We start from the raw sequence: 15,783 nt of genomic DNA on the forward strand, positions 1-15,783 counted from the left end.
GGGTGGGGGCAAGGATTAACTAAGCACCTAGTGCGCCTGGTTATTCTTGGAATCGTGACGCAGTTCTCTCCCCGACACACAGGACATGAGTCCAGACCGCCCACCACAAACCAGCGCCCACTCTCTTTGGGCTTGCTCGCTTCCTTCCTCCTCGGCAGTGTCTTGCCAGGAAGCAGACTTGAATACAGCTGAGCTGTGGGGAGGGGAAAGCCGGGCTGGGACTGAGTTTGGAATGAACAGTGTTTGTCATGACCCAGCCTACCTCTTGGCTGTGTGTGACTCAGCAATTAGGGTGAGATTTCCCATCCAATGGAGCAGAGCTCCCTTGTGACCTGCCAGAGGGGTCCTCATGACCCCACCCCAGCTGGTGTGGGTAGCTGTGGCTGTGACGAAGGGCTGTGACTGGGGGAGCCTTCTGCTGCCTACGCCACCAGGGTTGGTGGCAAATCAAAGAAGGAGCCTTCTAGAGCTCTGTCTGCATTGCATGCATCCCACTGTACTTAACAAAATATTTCATTATAATAACCTCAGATGTGTAGGTGGCTCCACCCACTTGATGTATGTGACCTGGGAAGTCACCTCATCTCGGCTTCGGTTTCCCAGGCACAGAACGAACGTCGGGATGAGACCCCCATTTGCTCACTTGTTCATTGACTGATTCATGCCTTTGGTCACCCCACAAACATTTGTGGAGCACCTTCCAGGCGCCAAGTGCTGTGTTAAGTCCTGGGGATCCAGCCAGGAGCACCCCACGAGGTCCCGGCCCTCAGAGAGCAGACACTCTAGTGAGGGGACAGTCAAAACAAGCAAATCTAAATTGACAGAATGTGGTCTGTGCCAGGAAGGAGAGGAGCCCATGCTGGCCCTTGGGCGGGGGAGGCAGGGACCCCGAGTGAGGAATTACATGTGGTACATTTGGGCTGAGACTGACGCATGGGAGGAGCAGCTGTGCTGGGTGTTGGAGGAGAACATCCTGAGCAGGGAAGCAGCGGTGCAAAGGGCCTGAGGCAGGACAGGGTTATGGCTTCGGAGTTCACTGGAGGATGAGGGAGCACAGTGGGCAGCAGGAGGGGGTGGGGGACATTAGCACCAGCTCCTAAGATAGCCTGAGGCGTTTATGCCTCATTCTTGGCTATTCTGGAAGCCATCACAGGACCTTTGGCTGGGAGGGACATGACTGGATCCGCCTGTGAAACCATCTGAGGCCCGCTAGACATTTGCTGTGGGGCTTCTGGTGTCCCATCCACTCTGCTGGCTCTGGAAGCAGATGATAATTATGGTAGTGAAATAACATTGAACACGGACTCTGTGCCAGGCCCACGGTAAGCCCTGATATATTCATATGGGTGTGTATTTTAATTAAAAAACTCGCTTTGGTCTTATGATGACTCTAGGAAATAGGCCTATCATTACCCCCATTTTACAGATGGGAAAACTGAGGCACGGGGAAGTGACTTGCCCCCAGGTCACTCAGTTGGTAAAGAGGGGAGGAGTTAAAGGGAAAGGGATTGAGGCTGGAGACACTTATGCCTGTGGAGGAAGCATTGTCAGGCTTAGGGGTGGCTGAGGGAGACTCCTAGATGTCTGGTCGGGCGACTTGTGGGTGGGAATGGCCTCAGGCTTCGGAATACATGGTGGAGGAGCAGGTCTTCCTGGCAAAGGATCTGGCTCGCGGCATAGTGTCTCTCAGGCAGGCGTGGGTAATTGGGATTCATCAGGGTCCATTTGGGTTCTGGCCCATCCTCAAGGAGGCGGGATGGGGTGGTTGTCAAGAATATGGCCCTGTGCTGTGTGGCTTCGGGCCAGTCACTTCACCTGTCTGCTTTTGCTTCCTTGCTGGCGGAGTAGGGAAAGTAACGATTGCTCTTCTTTCAGGGTGTGTAGGTACGAAATGAGATAATGTTTGTGTGGGGCCAGCACCTGGAGCAAGCTTGAAATGTGTTAGTAAGGCTCAGGGCTGGGGAGGTGGGCAGCAAAAAGGCCCTCATCTAGGAAATGCCTCCCAGTAAGTTGCTGACAACAGTCTGGCCCCACCTCCCAGAGCTCAGGTATCCCCACTGCCCTTGGGGGGCTCAGGGCTCTGACTTAGCTCCATGCCAGGCTCTGGCAGGACGGGGGAGGACTGTCACTTGGCCAGATTCCTCCCAAGGTCTCCTTGCTCTGAAGCAAGGACCAGAGGGACAAAGCGCGTGCCTGCCCAGTCAGGGCCAGGGCCAGGGCCACTGCCCACAGAGGGTCAGGTGACTGTCACATGGTGCCTCCTGTTTTCATGACCACTATCTTTTCATGACAGTCATCTAAAAACAGGGAAGGAAGCCCCAACCAGAATCCACGTGGTTCTCAAAGGGCAGGGGGACCAGGGACCAGCTGGGACACCTCGATTCCTGGGGACCCCTCTGGCAAAGCCCATGGATTCCTTCCAATAATGTTTTGTTTGATTCTTGAAGATGAACTGGGGTTTTATTTTTGTTGATTTAGCACTGGATATTTTTTTAAAAATATATTTACCATAAAAGTTTTATTTTCTTTCTAAATATCTTTTTTGAAAATGTGTTTTTTATTGATTTTAGGGAGAGGGAGAGACATCATTGAGGTGGCTGCCTCCTGAACACCCCCTAATGCGGATCAAAGAATCAAACTGGTGATCTCTTGGTGCGTGGGACGATGCTCAGCTGCCTGAGCCACACAGGCCAGGGCTCTTTCTGAATATCTTGAGCACGAGTTTGGCAGTATCTCCCAGATTACTGATCACAGGAAGAAGGAATAAAGTCTGTGCCCCCGAAGATAACCGGAGGACAGCAATTCTGCTGTTTCCGGCACAGCCACAGCTGGCCTGCCACTCAAAGGACAAGAATAATTCCAAAAGCATGCATTTTGGTCAACTTCTCAGAATTTTCGCACGTCATGAATCTTCTCTCTTTGCCCATACTTTGAATGTCGCCTTACTTCTCAGTTTTATCCTCTTCTCTCTTTTAGAAATCATTTCCCCCAACATTTTATTGTGAAGATGTTCAAACATACAGAAAAGTTGAAAGAATTGTACAGTGAACAGCCATGTTCCCAGCACCCAGGTAACATTTCATTTTGCTTTGTCTCTTTTTTACCCCTTTGTTACCCATCCATCCATCCATCCATCCATCCATCTCTCCTTCCATCCATCCATAACTCTATCTAGGCATCTTATTTTTTAAATGTACTTCAAAGTAAATTGCTAACAACAATACCAATCCCTTTAAACACTTTGGCATGTATTGTAATAACCAGAATTGAATATTTATTTATTTATTTTTAAAATATATTTTATTGATTTTTCCCAGAGAGGAAGGGAGAGAGATAGAGAGAGTTAGAAACATCGATGAGAGAGAAACATCGACCAGCTGCCTCTTGCACATCCCCCACCGGGGATGTGCCCGCAACCCAGGTACATGCCCTTGACCGGAATCGAACCCGGGACCTCTCAGTCCGCAGGCTGACGCTCTATCCACTGAGCCAAACCGGTTTCGGCCAGAATTGAATATTTAGAATAATATTTTTCAATGCAGAAAATTATACACAGGTTACAAAGAAAACTAGCTATATAGATCTGCAACGGTCATAGAATATAAAAATACCTGTGATTCCTGCCTGACTGGTGTGGCTCAGTTGGTTGGAGCATCATCCCATGCACTGAAGGGTTGTGGGTTTGATTCCCGGTCAGGGCACATACCCAGGTTGCAGGTTCAATCCCCCAGTCAGGGAGTGTATAGGAGGCAACCGATCAATATTTCTCTCTCACATCAATACTTCTCTCTCCCTCTTCCTTTCTCTCTCTCTCTCTAAAATCAATAAAAACATATCCTCAGGTGAGGATTAAAAAAATACCTGTGATTCATGAGGGTGACAAAGTCACAAGTCCTGCTAATACTACTGTGGGTGTGTTGCTACATTAGGAATTGAAGTTCTATGCTAAATTTTAGTTGCAGACTAGTGAAAACAAAGATGTATTTTTTTCCCTATCTAAATCCACAATCCTTTGTATTTGAGGACCCCTACTCAGTTCTTATTTGATAAAATCCAAATAAATTATGCTGTTACCAAGTTAAGGCAAATGTTACCACTGGGAAATACTTCCTGGCCATTTGTTATGTGCGTTACCTCATTGGATCCTCACAACCACCCTCTGGGGATAAAAGACAACTGTTTCTCTACTCACAACACTTCTGACCCCAAATGTGTGCATCCCCCCTCCCCCCAGACCAACCAATTCTGTAACTCTCTGGACACCAACGGGTGTCCTATAAATTAATTCAATTCTGACCTAACTCCCTGGAGTTAGGGTCAGACCCCACAGGTCAAGGGCTCAGACCTACAAGACCGAGCTCACTTTAGACACCCATAAGGACGGGGTCCCATGGTACCCCCAATTCTGTCTGACTTGCCTACAGTGTCAGAAGTTCTCACAACCCCCACTGCACATTCAATGATGTGCTAGAGCAGCTCACAAAACTCAGAAACACTTACTTATGTTTGCCAGTTTATTGTAGAGGATGTGATAAAGGATCAGATGTGCGGACAAATGAAGAGATACACAGAGTGGGAGGTCTGGAAGGGTCCTGGGCTCAGGAGCTTTCTTCCCGTGGAGTCGGGGTGCACCACCCACCTGGCATGTGGGTGTGTTGGACCCCAGAGCTCTCTGAACCCCATAGTTTAGGGATTTTTATGGAGGCATCCTCATGTAGGCACTATTGATTACTAACTCAGATTCCAGCCCCTCCCCCTCCCTGAGGATGGGGTGGGGGTGGGGGTGAGGTGGGGAGGTGGAACTGAAAGTTTCAAGCTTCTGATCACAACCTGGTCTTGCTGGTGACCAGCCCCCACCCAGGAGCCCACCCAGAGTCACCTCATTAGAACAAAAGACACTCCTGTCCTCCAGGAGATCCCAAGGGACTTAGGAGCTCTGTGTCAGGAACTGGGGGCAGAGACCAAATATCTATTTCCTATTATGTCACAGGGGGATGAACTAGTATAAGCCCATCTTACAGCTGAGAAGACTGAGGCCCAGAGGGGTGGCGTGATATGCCCAGTTCCTGGGTTAATAACATGTTAATAGCAGGCTTGCCACAGGATTTGAGTCCTCCAGTGGATGACTGCACTCACTCCTCACAGCTGATGTACAGCAGGTGGATGAGCCCTGGTCCCAGCTGCCAGCAGCAGAAACGGACCCGGCTGTCAGCAGAAAAGAAATCTCCAGGAAGAACACTGGAAGACTCAGCCCCGGTTGACTATGGTCTGCAAAGTGGGCAGCAAATTCATGCCTGGAGCCTTCAGGTGGGTGTCCCGGCCGCCTGCGGGGGAGCCCCCCATTCCTACTTCTTTGTGGCACCAGTGCCCATTCTGTCTGGGGCCCGTGAATGTGATTCCTCAGCCAGGGACACATGCCCGCATCCTAGCTGCCAGGGGCTGGCGATAGGCAAGGCTGCCAGCTTCAGTTTTCCCTGTGAGGAGCAGGGCTTTCTCCCACTGAGACTCCAAGCGTGGGAAGGGGCAGCCTTGGGCAGCCCCAAACAGTGCCCATCGCCCACACAGGTGCTGCTCCTCTCACCCTCTTCACAGGTGAGCAGACGGAGGCTCAGGGAGGAACGGTCCCCCAGCAGCCTTGTGCCTCCTGCCCTCCTGCCTCTCCGTAAAGGCCCCGGGTCTCTGTACGCCCAGCACTGCTCTTACCCCCCCGTGGTGCTGGCGGGGAGGCCCACATGCAGGCCCCGGAGGAGCTAAAATGCTGGAGTCCTGGGTCAGAAATGCCCTTTGTTGTCCGACAGACAAGAAGTTTCAATCCACAGGGTGGGGTGGGGCACAGGACAGAAGGGGTCCTTGTGGGAGTCCTGGTCCTTCCGGAGGCGGGAGGACCTGTTGCAGTTGGGTTTTTGTTCATTTCCGCCTTTGAAACCCCGCATGGGAGAGAGGCCTCAAGCAGTGCCCACTGAGGTTCCCACTCCTGGTGCCAGACCCCAGGCAGAGCAGGAACAGTGGTGCCTTGGGGTGTCTGTGGTCAGACAGACAGAAACCAGCCTATGTGTGACGGTGTGTTGTAATCTGCGAGATGTCACAGGTGCTCCTTGGAGGACAGGGAAGGCTCTGGTCCCCATGGCCACTCCCAGATGTGTCCTGTCCACAGCTGGGCAGTGGGGGAGGAACGGGAGAGGAAGGACTGAAAAGAGTGAGCCAGCCGCAAGGGCTGGCTGGAGGGTTCCCTGTGCTGGCTGGTGTCTGCATGCAGGCATGTGGGTATATGTGAACATCACTGTGCATACATGGTGCGTGTGGCATATGTGCATCATGTAAATATTCTGAATGTGTATCTGTGTGGACCCATGTGTACGCGTGCCTCTGTGTGCGCAAACATGTATCTGTATTTGCATGTGAGCTTTCATTAGGGCTTACTTATGTCTTTCTACACGTTTCTGTGTATAGGTAGGTGGCCTCATGCATACCTGTGTGCTTATGCTAACAATTGTAGCAAACACTTATACTGCACTTGCTGTGTACCGGGCTGCCGAGTGCTTGCATGCATTAGCTCAGTTGACCCCCTCAACAACCTTTTGAAATGGGTACTAACATATTTTGATTTTCACATGAGGAAACTGAGGCACAGAGCGGTCGAGTGCCTGGGCCGAGGGTGCAGAGGTGGAACTGAACCCAGGCTGGCTTGCTCTCCTCAGCCCTCAGGCTATACCAGCTCCCCCTCATACGGTCCTGGGTTGCCTTTGTCCACCTATGTTCCGCCCTAGCGTGATGTACAAGTCGGGGAAAGGCGCCGCACACCTGCGTGTGTGGTCAGGCCGTATGTGGGTGTGTCTGTGGCCCCTGTGTGCACGTGTGTGTTGGGGAATACGCGTATGTGTATGCAGGTGTGATGGGGTCCAAGAGGCCCCCCTCACCAGGCCCTGCACTGGAAGCTCCAGACCTGGGCTATCTTTTCTCTCTCAGGCAGTGGAAGCGCTAGCTGCGCTCCCTACCCCCCTCCCAGTCCCAGAGCCAGCCTTTGTTTCCTTTACTGGGGGCCAAAGGCTGGGGGTGGGAGCGAGGAGGGGGAGGCACTGTGGGAATTCACATGGAATTCTACGCACTCGCACTCGGCCTTTCAAGGGCCTGGGAGGCGCCTAAAAAACTCCACCCAGCGGGGGGCTGAGGGCACAGCGGGGTTGTGTGCAAATGGGGGCTGGACTCTCTGTCCTTGGAGGCAGCAGGGCAGGTGGCATTTGCAGAACGGAAAATAGAGCCTGGGGGGCATCTCCCTTGGGCCTGGAGTCTGGTCTGGCTCTGCGGGGCCTCCCCCAGGATGGGCCTGGCCAAGGGACCCCCAGGCACCGGGACACCGGCCAGAGGGCCCAAGGTGCGGGCGGGGCATCGAGGGGCCCTGGGGAGTCAGACACAGCTGTGAGTCCTGAGCTGGGACCGGCGGGAGCCTTGGAGCCTTCCTGAACTGCTTCCTCTGTACACGGTTTGGAGCAGGGAATGAAGCCTGGTGGCTCCCTGTCCCCGCTCAGCCCCTGTGGAGCTTAACCCTGCTCTCTCACCACCCCTGCAGTGGCTGGAGTAGTAGCCCCTGAACAGTGATGTCGGCGTCCTGACCCCCAGTCCTCATGAATGTGATCTTACTTGGAAATAGGGTCTCTGCAGAGGTCCTCGGTTAAGGATCAAGAGATGAGATACTCCTGGATTTAGGGAGGGCCCTAAACTCAACGACTGGTGTGCTTATAAGAGAAAGGAGGGGAGAGCTGGGACGGGAGATGCAGAGGAAAAAGCTGGAGGCAGAGATTGGGGTCATAAAGCCACCAGACAGGGAATGCTTGGAGCCACTGGAGGCTGGAAGAGGCAAGAAGAATTCACCCCTAAGGCCTCCAGAGGGAGCCTGGCCCTGCTGATGCATTGATTTCAAACTTCTAGCCTCCGGAACTGTGAGAGAATGCGTTTCTGGGTTTTGTTGTTGTTGTTGACAGTGTTACAGATATCACCCATTTTCTCCCCTTTGCCCCTCTCTACCCAGCCTCCATCCCACCCCAGGCCTTCACCACGCCACCAGTTTTGGTAATTTGTTACAGCCGCCCCGAGAAACTGACACAGCACCTACAGCCCCTCCCCTGCAGTGCCTGCTGGAGTCTGGTTATTTATTTTCTGTAGGCCTGGGCTCAGGTCGCCACTCCACCACCTGCCCTGGGCTGGTGACTTTAACCCGGTTAAGCCTCAGTTTCTATAAATGTGAAACAGACAATCCTTCCTTCCTTCCTTCCTTCCTTCCTTCCTTCCTTCCTTCCTTCCTTCCTTCCTTCCTTTCTTTCTTTCTTCCATTGTTGTCAGTATTACAGATGTCCCCCATGGTCTCCCTTTCTGCCCCCCTCCACCTAACCCCCACCCCACCCCAATATGTTCTTTGGTTAATTTCTTCCTGCCCCCGCCACCTCCTCTGACATCTATCAGTCTGTTCCATGCATCCATGTCTCTAGACCTATTTTGTTCATCAATTTATTTTGTTCATTAGATTCCACATGTAAGTGAGATCATGTGATATTTGTCTTTCTCTAACTGGCTTATTTTGCTTAGCATAATAGTCTCCAGGTCCACCCATGCCAGAGACAGTAATTTAAAAAACACTTGGACAGGCTTAGCTGAGCCAGGCACATCGACAGCACCAGTGGTCGCTATTGTCATGGCTATTGAAGGCAAACGGAGAATTTTAATTCGATGGGGAAGGTGTACATTATAAATAAATATATCTTGCAATCTTTGGCCATCTAAAACCATGCTCAAAATTAGCTGGCAGTACTGGCTTAGCTTGTTGTTTGGTGCAATGTAAGTGGATATAATTAGTGGTGGCATCTGATTGGCCACTGGCAGAAGGGGCCGTCCACCCCACTCACCAGCTTCCATTCATTCATGCCACACCCATTGCCTGAGCATCTACATGGTAGATATCAAATCAGTCAAACCCAGATGCACTCAGTCTTGTTTCGGAGGCAAGTGAAGAGGGAGAGTGATGGCGGGGGAGGAGGTGGGCAAGGAATGGGAGGAGGACCCCATCCAAAGGGGCCTGGGGCAGGGAAGGCTTCCTGGAATCAGGGCAGGCTTGAGGTCAGAGCAGAAGGACAAGTAGGCCCCAACAAGGTAGGGGAAGGCCTTCTGGAAAGAGAGAACAGCATATGCAAAGGCCCGGGGGCAGGAGCACATGGGACTCGCCCATAGTTTGAGCAGCCAGGACACAGGAAGTGGCTTACGGTGAACAAGGAGTCCTAAGAGGTCTCCCCCCAGCGTAGTTTGTGGGGCTGGCACTTGTCCTCAAGGCCTTCGTGGTCATTGAAGCATTTGAGCAATTCCAGTTCAAGGCCAAGCTTCCTGCATTTCTTACCGAGTCACTCTCCGTTTGGACTTGCTCTTTGTGCCCCAGACCTGATTCTCATGCCAGTTGAGGTACTTTTCCATCAGATGGACTGAGAATGGGAAGGAAAGTGGGGAGCGAGGACTTCCCAACACAGAGAGGTTTGGATGCCCCAAGGACCAGGGGTCTGCTGACACCTGGCACACAGTGTCTGTGGGTGCTGGGAAGTGTCCAAGAAGACCCCCACTCAGACCCCCATGGCCCCCAGGCCTAGGACACTGGGGATATGTGCAAAACTGAGACTTTGGGGGGGAACCCCCCCCCCGCCCCCACCACACACACACATTGGGCTCTGGGTGAAGGAGCATCTAACACATGATCATCTTTCATTGGCACCATGTCCTGTGAGCTGTGTACCACTGCAGCTCCAGGCGGGAGCCTGAGCATCCCAGAGGCAGGATTCGAGCCCAGCTCTGTCTGCCCCCTGGGCACTCAACCACTGAGCTACACCCTCTCATGGATCCCTCCCATCCCACCTGCAACCAGTCGAGAAGTCTCTTCCCGGAAAGCAGGTATGTGGTCCCAAGGGAGGAGGACAGGCTGCCCAGACCCTCTTTACCAGGCTGCTGTATGCCAGCTGCTGTGAGTGTTGGCCAGCAGCTCACAGCTATCTCCCCCACCGCCTTGGCCACGCCTCCTCCAGGGAGCATTCTCCTCAACAAGCCACACGCACCCAAGCCCCATCTCAGGCTCTGCTTCTAGGGAGCTAAGCTAAGATGAGGTCACGTCTGATTTCCCCAGTGGAGACTCTTCCCCCTATATCCCCAGTCCTTCTAGAAAGTCTCACTTCCTTGGCTCAGCCTTCGAAGCCTTTCCTCATCTGGCCCCTGCAGACCCCTCCCCCTCGCTCCTGAGGACCCTTGCTAGCCCACCAGTCGGCAAGAAGGGCAAGGCCAGCTGCTTTGATCACATCCTGTAGAGGCGGGATTTCCGGAGGCCTCCTTGTGCACTGCAAGCATTTGTTGGGTGTTGATTTGGCTGGACATTCTATACGGTGTTTTATTGGAGCTGGAGAAAACCCAACTACCAGGACTTGGAGCTGAAGGAGAAAAGAGTAATGACACAGACATTCTTCTCACATGACCATGGAAAATCTGGGGAGGCTCTGAGTGTAGCAGGCTCTCCGGACTGGTTGGAGCTGGGATGAGTAATGGTTGTAAGGCAGAATGACCTGCTTGAGAAACAAACTAGGTCTTATTTTGGCTATTGATTCATTACAAAAGAATGAGGAGTATTTTTTCCTCCCTCCATGTCCTTCAAAGAGCAACTGTGTCTTTTTGTTCTGAGGGGCTGTGTTTGGCCTGGGCCAATTAAAGCCTAGTTAGTATGTTAGGACGCATCCAGCTACAAATAAACAGGATGCCACTGACATTAGTGATGCCAAAGCAGAATATATTGTTTCATGTCACTGTACAGTCAGGAGTGTGACAGCTTCAGGAACAGCTGGATCCAGGGCTGAGGCAGTGTTGTGGGGCATCTGTCTCCATCTCTTGACTTTGCTTTCCTATGTTGGCTTCGTTCTCAGGTGGCGCTCTCCACCTTACAGCCCCAGGGTTTCATCTCACCAGCCTAGTGGAGAGTTCCTCTTACTCAATAACTCCAGCAAGAGTCTTGGGGTTGAGTCTCAGGGGCTCAGCCTGGGTCACATGACCACGACTGAAGCAATGGCTATGATCAGCCTGGTCATGTGCATGACTCAGTACCAAGAGCCTGGGGTGGGGCTAGGAAGAAGGAAAGCTTTGGCTGCAAAGGTGAGAGATGCTGTCTACATGAGGGGTACTTGGGGAATGGAACCTGGCTGCCTCGGAGAGGCTTGGTGAGGGTCTCTGGGGAGGCTTCTGAGTTGCCAAGTCTTGCCCCCCTGGCAAGGAGCATCAGATCCCAATTTCATCAGACTTAGAAAAGGAAAGTAGCAAGATTTTTCTCACAAGTATTTATGGAGCTAATCATACCATTTATGGGAGCAAGTTCTACATTCTGGGACTTCCCTCACGTAGCCCAGGACTCCTGCAGAAGTGGCTAAGAATGTGGGATCTGGGGTCGACTCCTGGGTTCGACTCCTGGCTCTGGCATGCCACTGCCTAGTTATGTGACCTTGGGGAAGTCACTCAACCTCTCTGTGCCTCTTTTCCATCATCTGATAAATGGGAACCATGACATTCCTGCCTCAGAAGACCACTGTGAGGACTAAATGCAGCTCGGAGGTTGGGGGACTTGCCCCTGCCTCGGGCTGGGGTTAGCTCCAGCGTGGCTGACTCTGAGTTCTGGGCTCTTTTTATCCCCAGAGCTGGCACATAGCAGGAGCTCGTTGACTGTTGAATGAATGAATGAAAGATTAGAAGGAAAGGTTTATCTCTTTCTGCTTGGAGCTGTCACTGGGCTCCTTCAGCACACAACACAGGGGCACTTGGGGTCCCCTGAGAAGCCTGTCTTAGACGCAGTTCCCCCAGAAGCAGCGGCTGAGACAGGATTGGGGTACGAGTGGTTTGTTCAGGAGGTCATCCCAGGAGACAGTCACTGCATTGACCATGTTGACCTTTATGTAGTTTCATCCACTGTTCTGCTCTCACCCTCAAATGTTGCTCATGTTCCTCTTTTGGCTAACTCTAACCTGGAACCACGTGGGGAAGCCGTTCTGGGAAACTGGCTTCCCAGTTTACGTGAGTTAAATCCACCCTAAATGGCTCACCCCAGAAGTTTGTGCCAGCTCCTGGGGTCCTTCAGTCCAGAGCGTGGCGGCTGGGCACCTTGGCTCTCCCTCAGGTGACTCTCATCCCCCATAGGCTATTCCCTTCCTGGCATGCCGGTCTCAGGCAGCATTTCAAGAGGGCGAGAGTGGAAGCCTGGCCTCCTAAGGCCCAGCCTTCTAATTTACAGCGTCACTTTCACTGCATTCTGTTGGTCAGAGCAAGTCACAAGGTCAGCCCAGATTTACAGGGTGAGGACATAGATCCTTGATGGTAAGAGTTACAAAATACTGTGGCCATGTTTTTCAATAATTTTTTTTCAGTCATAAGACACTTACCAGTACAATGACAGTGCATGTAAATGGAGTTCCTTCAGAACGTGCAATGCACAACCTGTGCAATGGTCACGGCAACCCTGCAGGTGCCATGGGACTCATCCATTCTGTTCATATGCCTCCCTGTGGTAGGCACCTGTTATTTTTGAATGCCCGGTGTCCAACCCGAATTCTGGTACTGTCACTCCCCATCCCCACCTGTATTTCAGCAAGGCTGACCCTCTTCAACTCCAGGGGTGAAGATGTGGTCAGGAATCTACCACCCTAACCACAGTCATTGGTCAAAGGATGGGCACATGACCCAAGCTGCACCAATGAGATTCAGTCATGGGACTTTGGCCAAAACTTTCAGGAAAGAGGTGTTCTTTTCCCACTGGGGTTGCTAGGCTGGTTGGAAGCCTGGACCTGCTGGGGGCCATCTTCACAAGCGTAAGAAAAGGGCCTGCCTGAGGAAGCAGAGAGCAGAGTCAAGAGATGAAGAGGGAGATTCCTCACGACATCATTCAAGCTCTTGGATTCATCCTGCCTGAAGCCCTTACCGTGGACTTTCCAGTGATGCAAGCCAATCAGTTCCCTTTGCTCTAGGTTTCTGTCCCTTGCAACCAAAAGTTACCTTAAGAATACAGTCCTGTGCAGCTATTTGAGTCACGAGGAGAATTAAATGCGCTAACAGCATATGAACGATGTGGCCCATTGGTGGCCCATTAAAGGCCAACTCTCAGGAATTCCTCTTCTCCCTCCCCTCCCCCAGGGAATACAGTTCCAACTTAAAATCTACTAAATCCATGGAACCATTTGGAACAGGCATGGATGGGTTGGGCTGGCTGCAGGACAACCAACAGAACCAACATTTTGCATCGCCCGCTTGTGCGCTTGACACCTGTATTCTTAATTTAAACTCTGAGGAGGCAGCTGAAAGGCAGGCTTTAAATAACCATGTGAAATGGTGCAAAAAGAATCTCAGGAGGCACGCTTTTGTTTTCTCTGCAAGAGGAGAGAAGGGGCAGCGCAGGGAGATGGAAATCTGTAAAGACAGCCTCCTCCATCTGCACAGAATTAAAAAGAAGTTCAGCAGTGTGGGGTCTGGAAGTGGCTCTCACGGCTGCCTCCTCCTCGGCGCTCTGGCCCCGTCGAGTTTGTTTTTCCTGGGCCTGAGTTTGGATGTCAGGCGGTGGAAGGGTCCTGGGATTTCTCCCCACCCCGGGAGCCAGGGGAGGCAGCCGGCGGCTCAGGGTCTGCGTGTTTGAAAAGCACGCAGGCTGATTGTTTACTCTGGGACTGTTGCTGGCTCAGGGGGACCACGCCAGGCCCTCCAGATGCTTCCAGCTGGGATCCCACAAACACTCCATGCAGCCCGGCCTACCACGGGCCTCCTCGGCCTGTCCCCACTCAGGCCACTAGGGTGAGTTGAAAGCACCCCTCTGACCACTTCCCACTGCCTGCAGCTTTCTGTGCCCCTCCCCCCACCACCAATAGCTCTGAACTGGCAGGTCTGTGAAGGACCAGCGTGGGCCCATAGACACGTTTTATTTTGTTTTGTTTCTGTATTATTTTGTTCCGGATTGTTTAATTTGAGCTGGCCATGGAAACTCAGACGGTTTCATAGGGAACTCTGGATTCTGGTTTCTTTGAAAAAGTTGGCAGACCTTGCAATACTGGACCTGCCTTTCCATCCGGCAAAAATTGGCTGCAGCTAAGGAGCAGTACGTTGGTCCCTTATCTTAGTTTTGGTCGCCTCAGAAGCAGATTCTGAGACCAGAATGCACGCAGTTTATTAGGGAGGGGATCCCAGGAAGTACACCTGGGAGATGGGGGAGAGGGGCCGGGAAGGGAAGGGGCCCACACACTACTGCGCGTCAGTGAGCGGTTGCTGCTGTGGGCAGCTGGCACTCAGTCCCACTGGGGACATGGGAGACTGCATTGAACGTGCCTCAGAGTCCACTGCCTGAGGGGCGAGGGAACTGGGTATTTCCCGCCAACTCCTGCCTGTCATGGGTGGCGGGCTATTTCTGGGGTTTGAATTCCCTGGCACTGCCAGTTTGTCCAAGAGAAACACCTCAGGTAGAAAGTCACAGATGGGGAGTGACCACTCACACTGTTGACACGTACTCGAATGGCAGCTGCCAAAGCATGTGGGCAGGACCATGGCAGTGCCTGTGGGGCCTTGCTCTCCAGTTTGCCACAGTCCCTACCACTCCCTATTGTATGCCTCCCTGACAAGGCTGAGGATTAGTTCTTCCCATCACCATTCTTGTACTGATGATTTCCTTACAGAATAGAAACATCCTTTGCCCACATCGTCTTCAAAAATAGGAGAGTGAAATATTAGCCAAGAATGTCCAGTGGTTATAATCCCACTCTGCTCCCTTCTCCTCTTGCTGTTGCTGGCCTGGCCCCTGAAGGGGACTGAGTTGGCAGCCCCTCACCCACAGAGTGAAGTGCCCCATTGTTCACGTGACATTTATGGCCTTTGGGACGCCAGCTTTCGGCGATCATACCACAGGGAGTGTCTTCCTCTCAGCCCACATCTTCCCATCCATCCTCAAGACAGGCCTGTGCACCCCCTGAAATACTCCACCCACCAGGCAGCAAGGGCATTACCCAAGTTCATTACCAGAAAGAAAACCGTCTCGCTGTTAGCCCGTCCCACACCACAGGAGCCCACAGGAGCCCGTCAGACACACTCTCAGATTCTTTGACACCACCTGGGTGTCCTACTATCCAGTGCTGACACTAACCGGAGTTAGCGCAGGCCCACTTCGGACGCCAGCCATGAAAGGTGTCCCCAGCTACCTGCCCTTCTGCCCGGCCAAGTGCAGGTTCAAGGATGTGCTAGAACTGGAGGAAGTGCCATCCTTACTATGACAGCTTATTATGAAAGATACAGGTGAAGGGCGCACAGGGCAAGGGTCTGCCCCGTGCAGTTGGAGTGGGCCACCCCCTGGCACGTGGATGTATTCACCAACCTGGATGTCCCCCGAACTCCGTCATTTAGGGGTTTTTATTGAAGTTTCATTGCACAGGCACAATTGATTAAATCATCGGCCCTTAGTGCTTGAGCTCTGGCCCCTCCCCCTTCCCTGGAGGTCAGGGGACGGGGCTGAAAGTTCCTACCCTAATCACTTGGTTAGGTTTTCTGGTGACCAGCCCCCTCGAGTCATCTCACCATACAAAAGACACTCTTGCCCGGCTGGTGTGGCTCAGTAGTTGAGCCTTGTCCCATGCACCAAGCGGTCACTGGTTCGATTCCCCATCAGGGCACATGCCTGGGTTTCAGGCTCCATCCCCAGTAGGGGGTGTGCAGGAGGCAGCTGATCGATGTTTCTCTCTCATTGATATTTTTCTCTCT

The 15,783-nt window shown here is 52.4% G+C and overlaps 1 protein-coding gene across 1 annotated transcript in view; it reads left to right on the top strand.

The window, feature by feature from the left end:
• LITAF (lipopolysaccharide induced TNF factor) overlaps positions 1-15,783 on the top strand; it is a 103,116-nt gene that overhangs the window by 37,054 nt on the left and 50,279 nt on the right. The window contains exons 3-4 of the mRNA XM_070412972.1: positions 2,977-3,071; positions 5,146-5,307. Of these exons, the coding sequence (XP_070269073.1) occupies positions 5,149-5,307 (159 nt within the window). The 5' untranslated portion in view covers positions 2,977-3,071; positions 5,146-5,148. The remainder of the gene's footprint in view (positions 1-2,976; positions 3,072-5,145; positions 5,308-15,783) is intronic.

The sequence above is a fragment of the Myotis yumanensis genome, unplaced genomic scaffold (assembly GCF_028538775.1).
Source record: "Myotis yumanensis isolate MYYU_CA2020_CCGP unplaced genomic scaffold, mMyoYum1.0.hap1 SCAF_4, whole genome shotgun sequence".
Classification (NCBI taxonomy): domain Eukaryota; kingdom Metazoa; phylum Chordata; class Mammalia; order Chiroptera; family Vespertilionidae; genus Myotis; species Myotis yumanensis.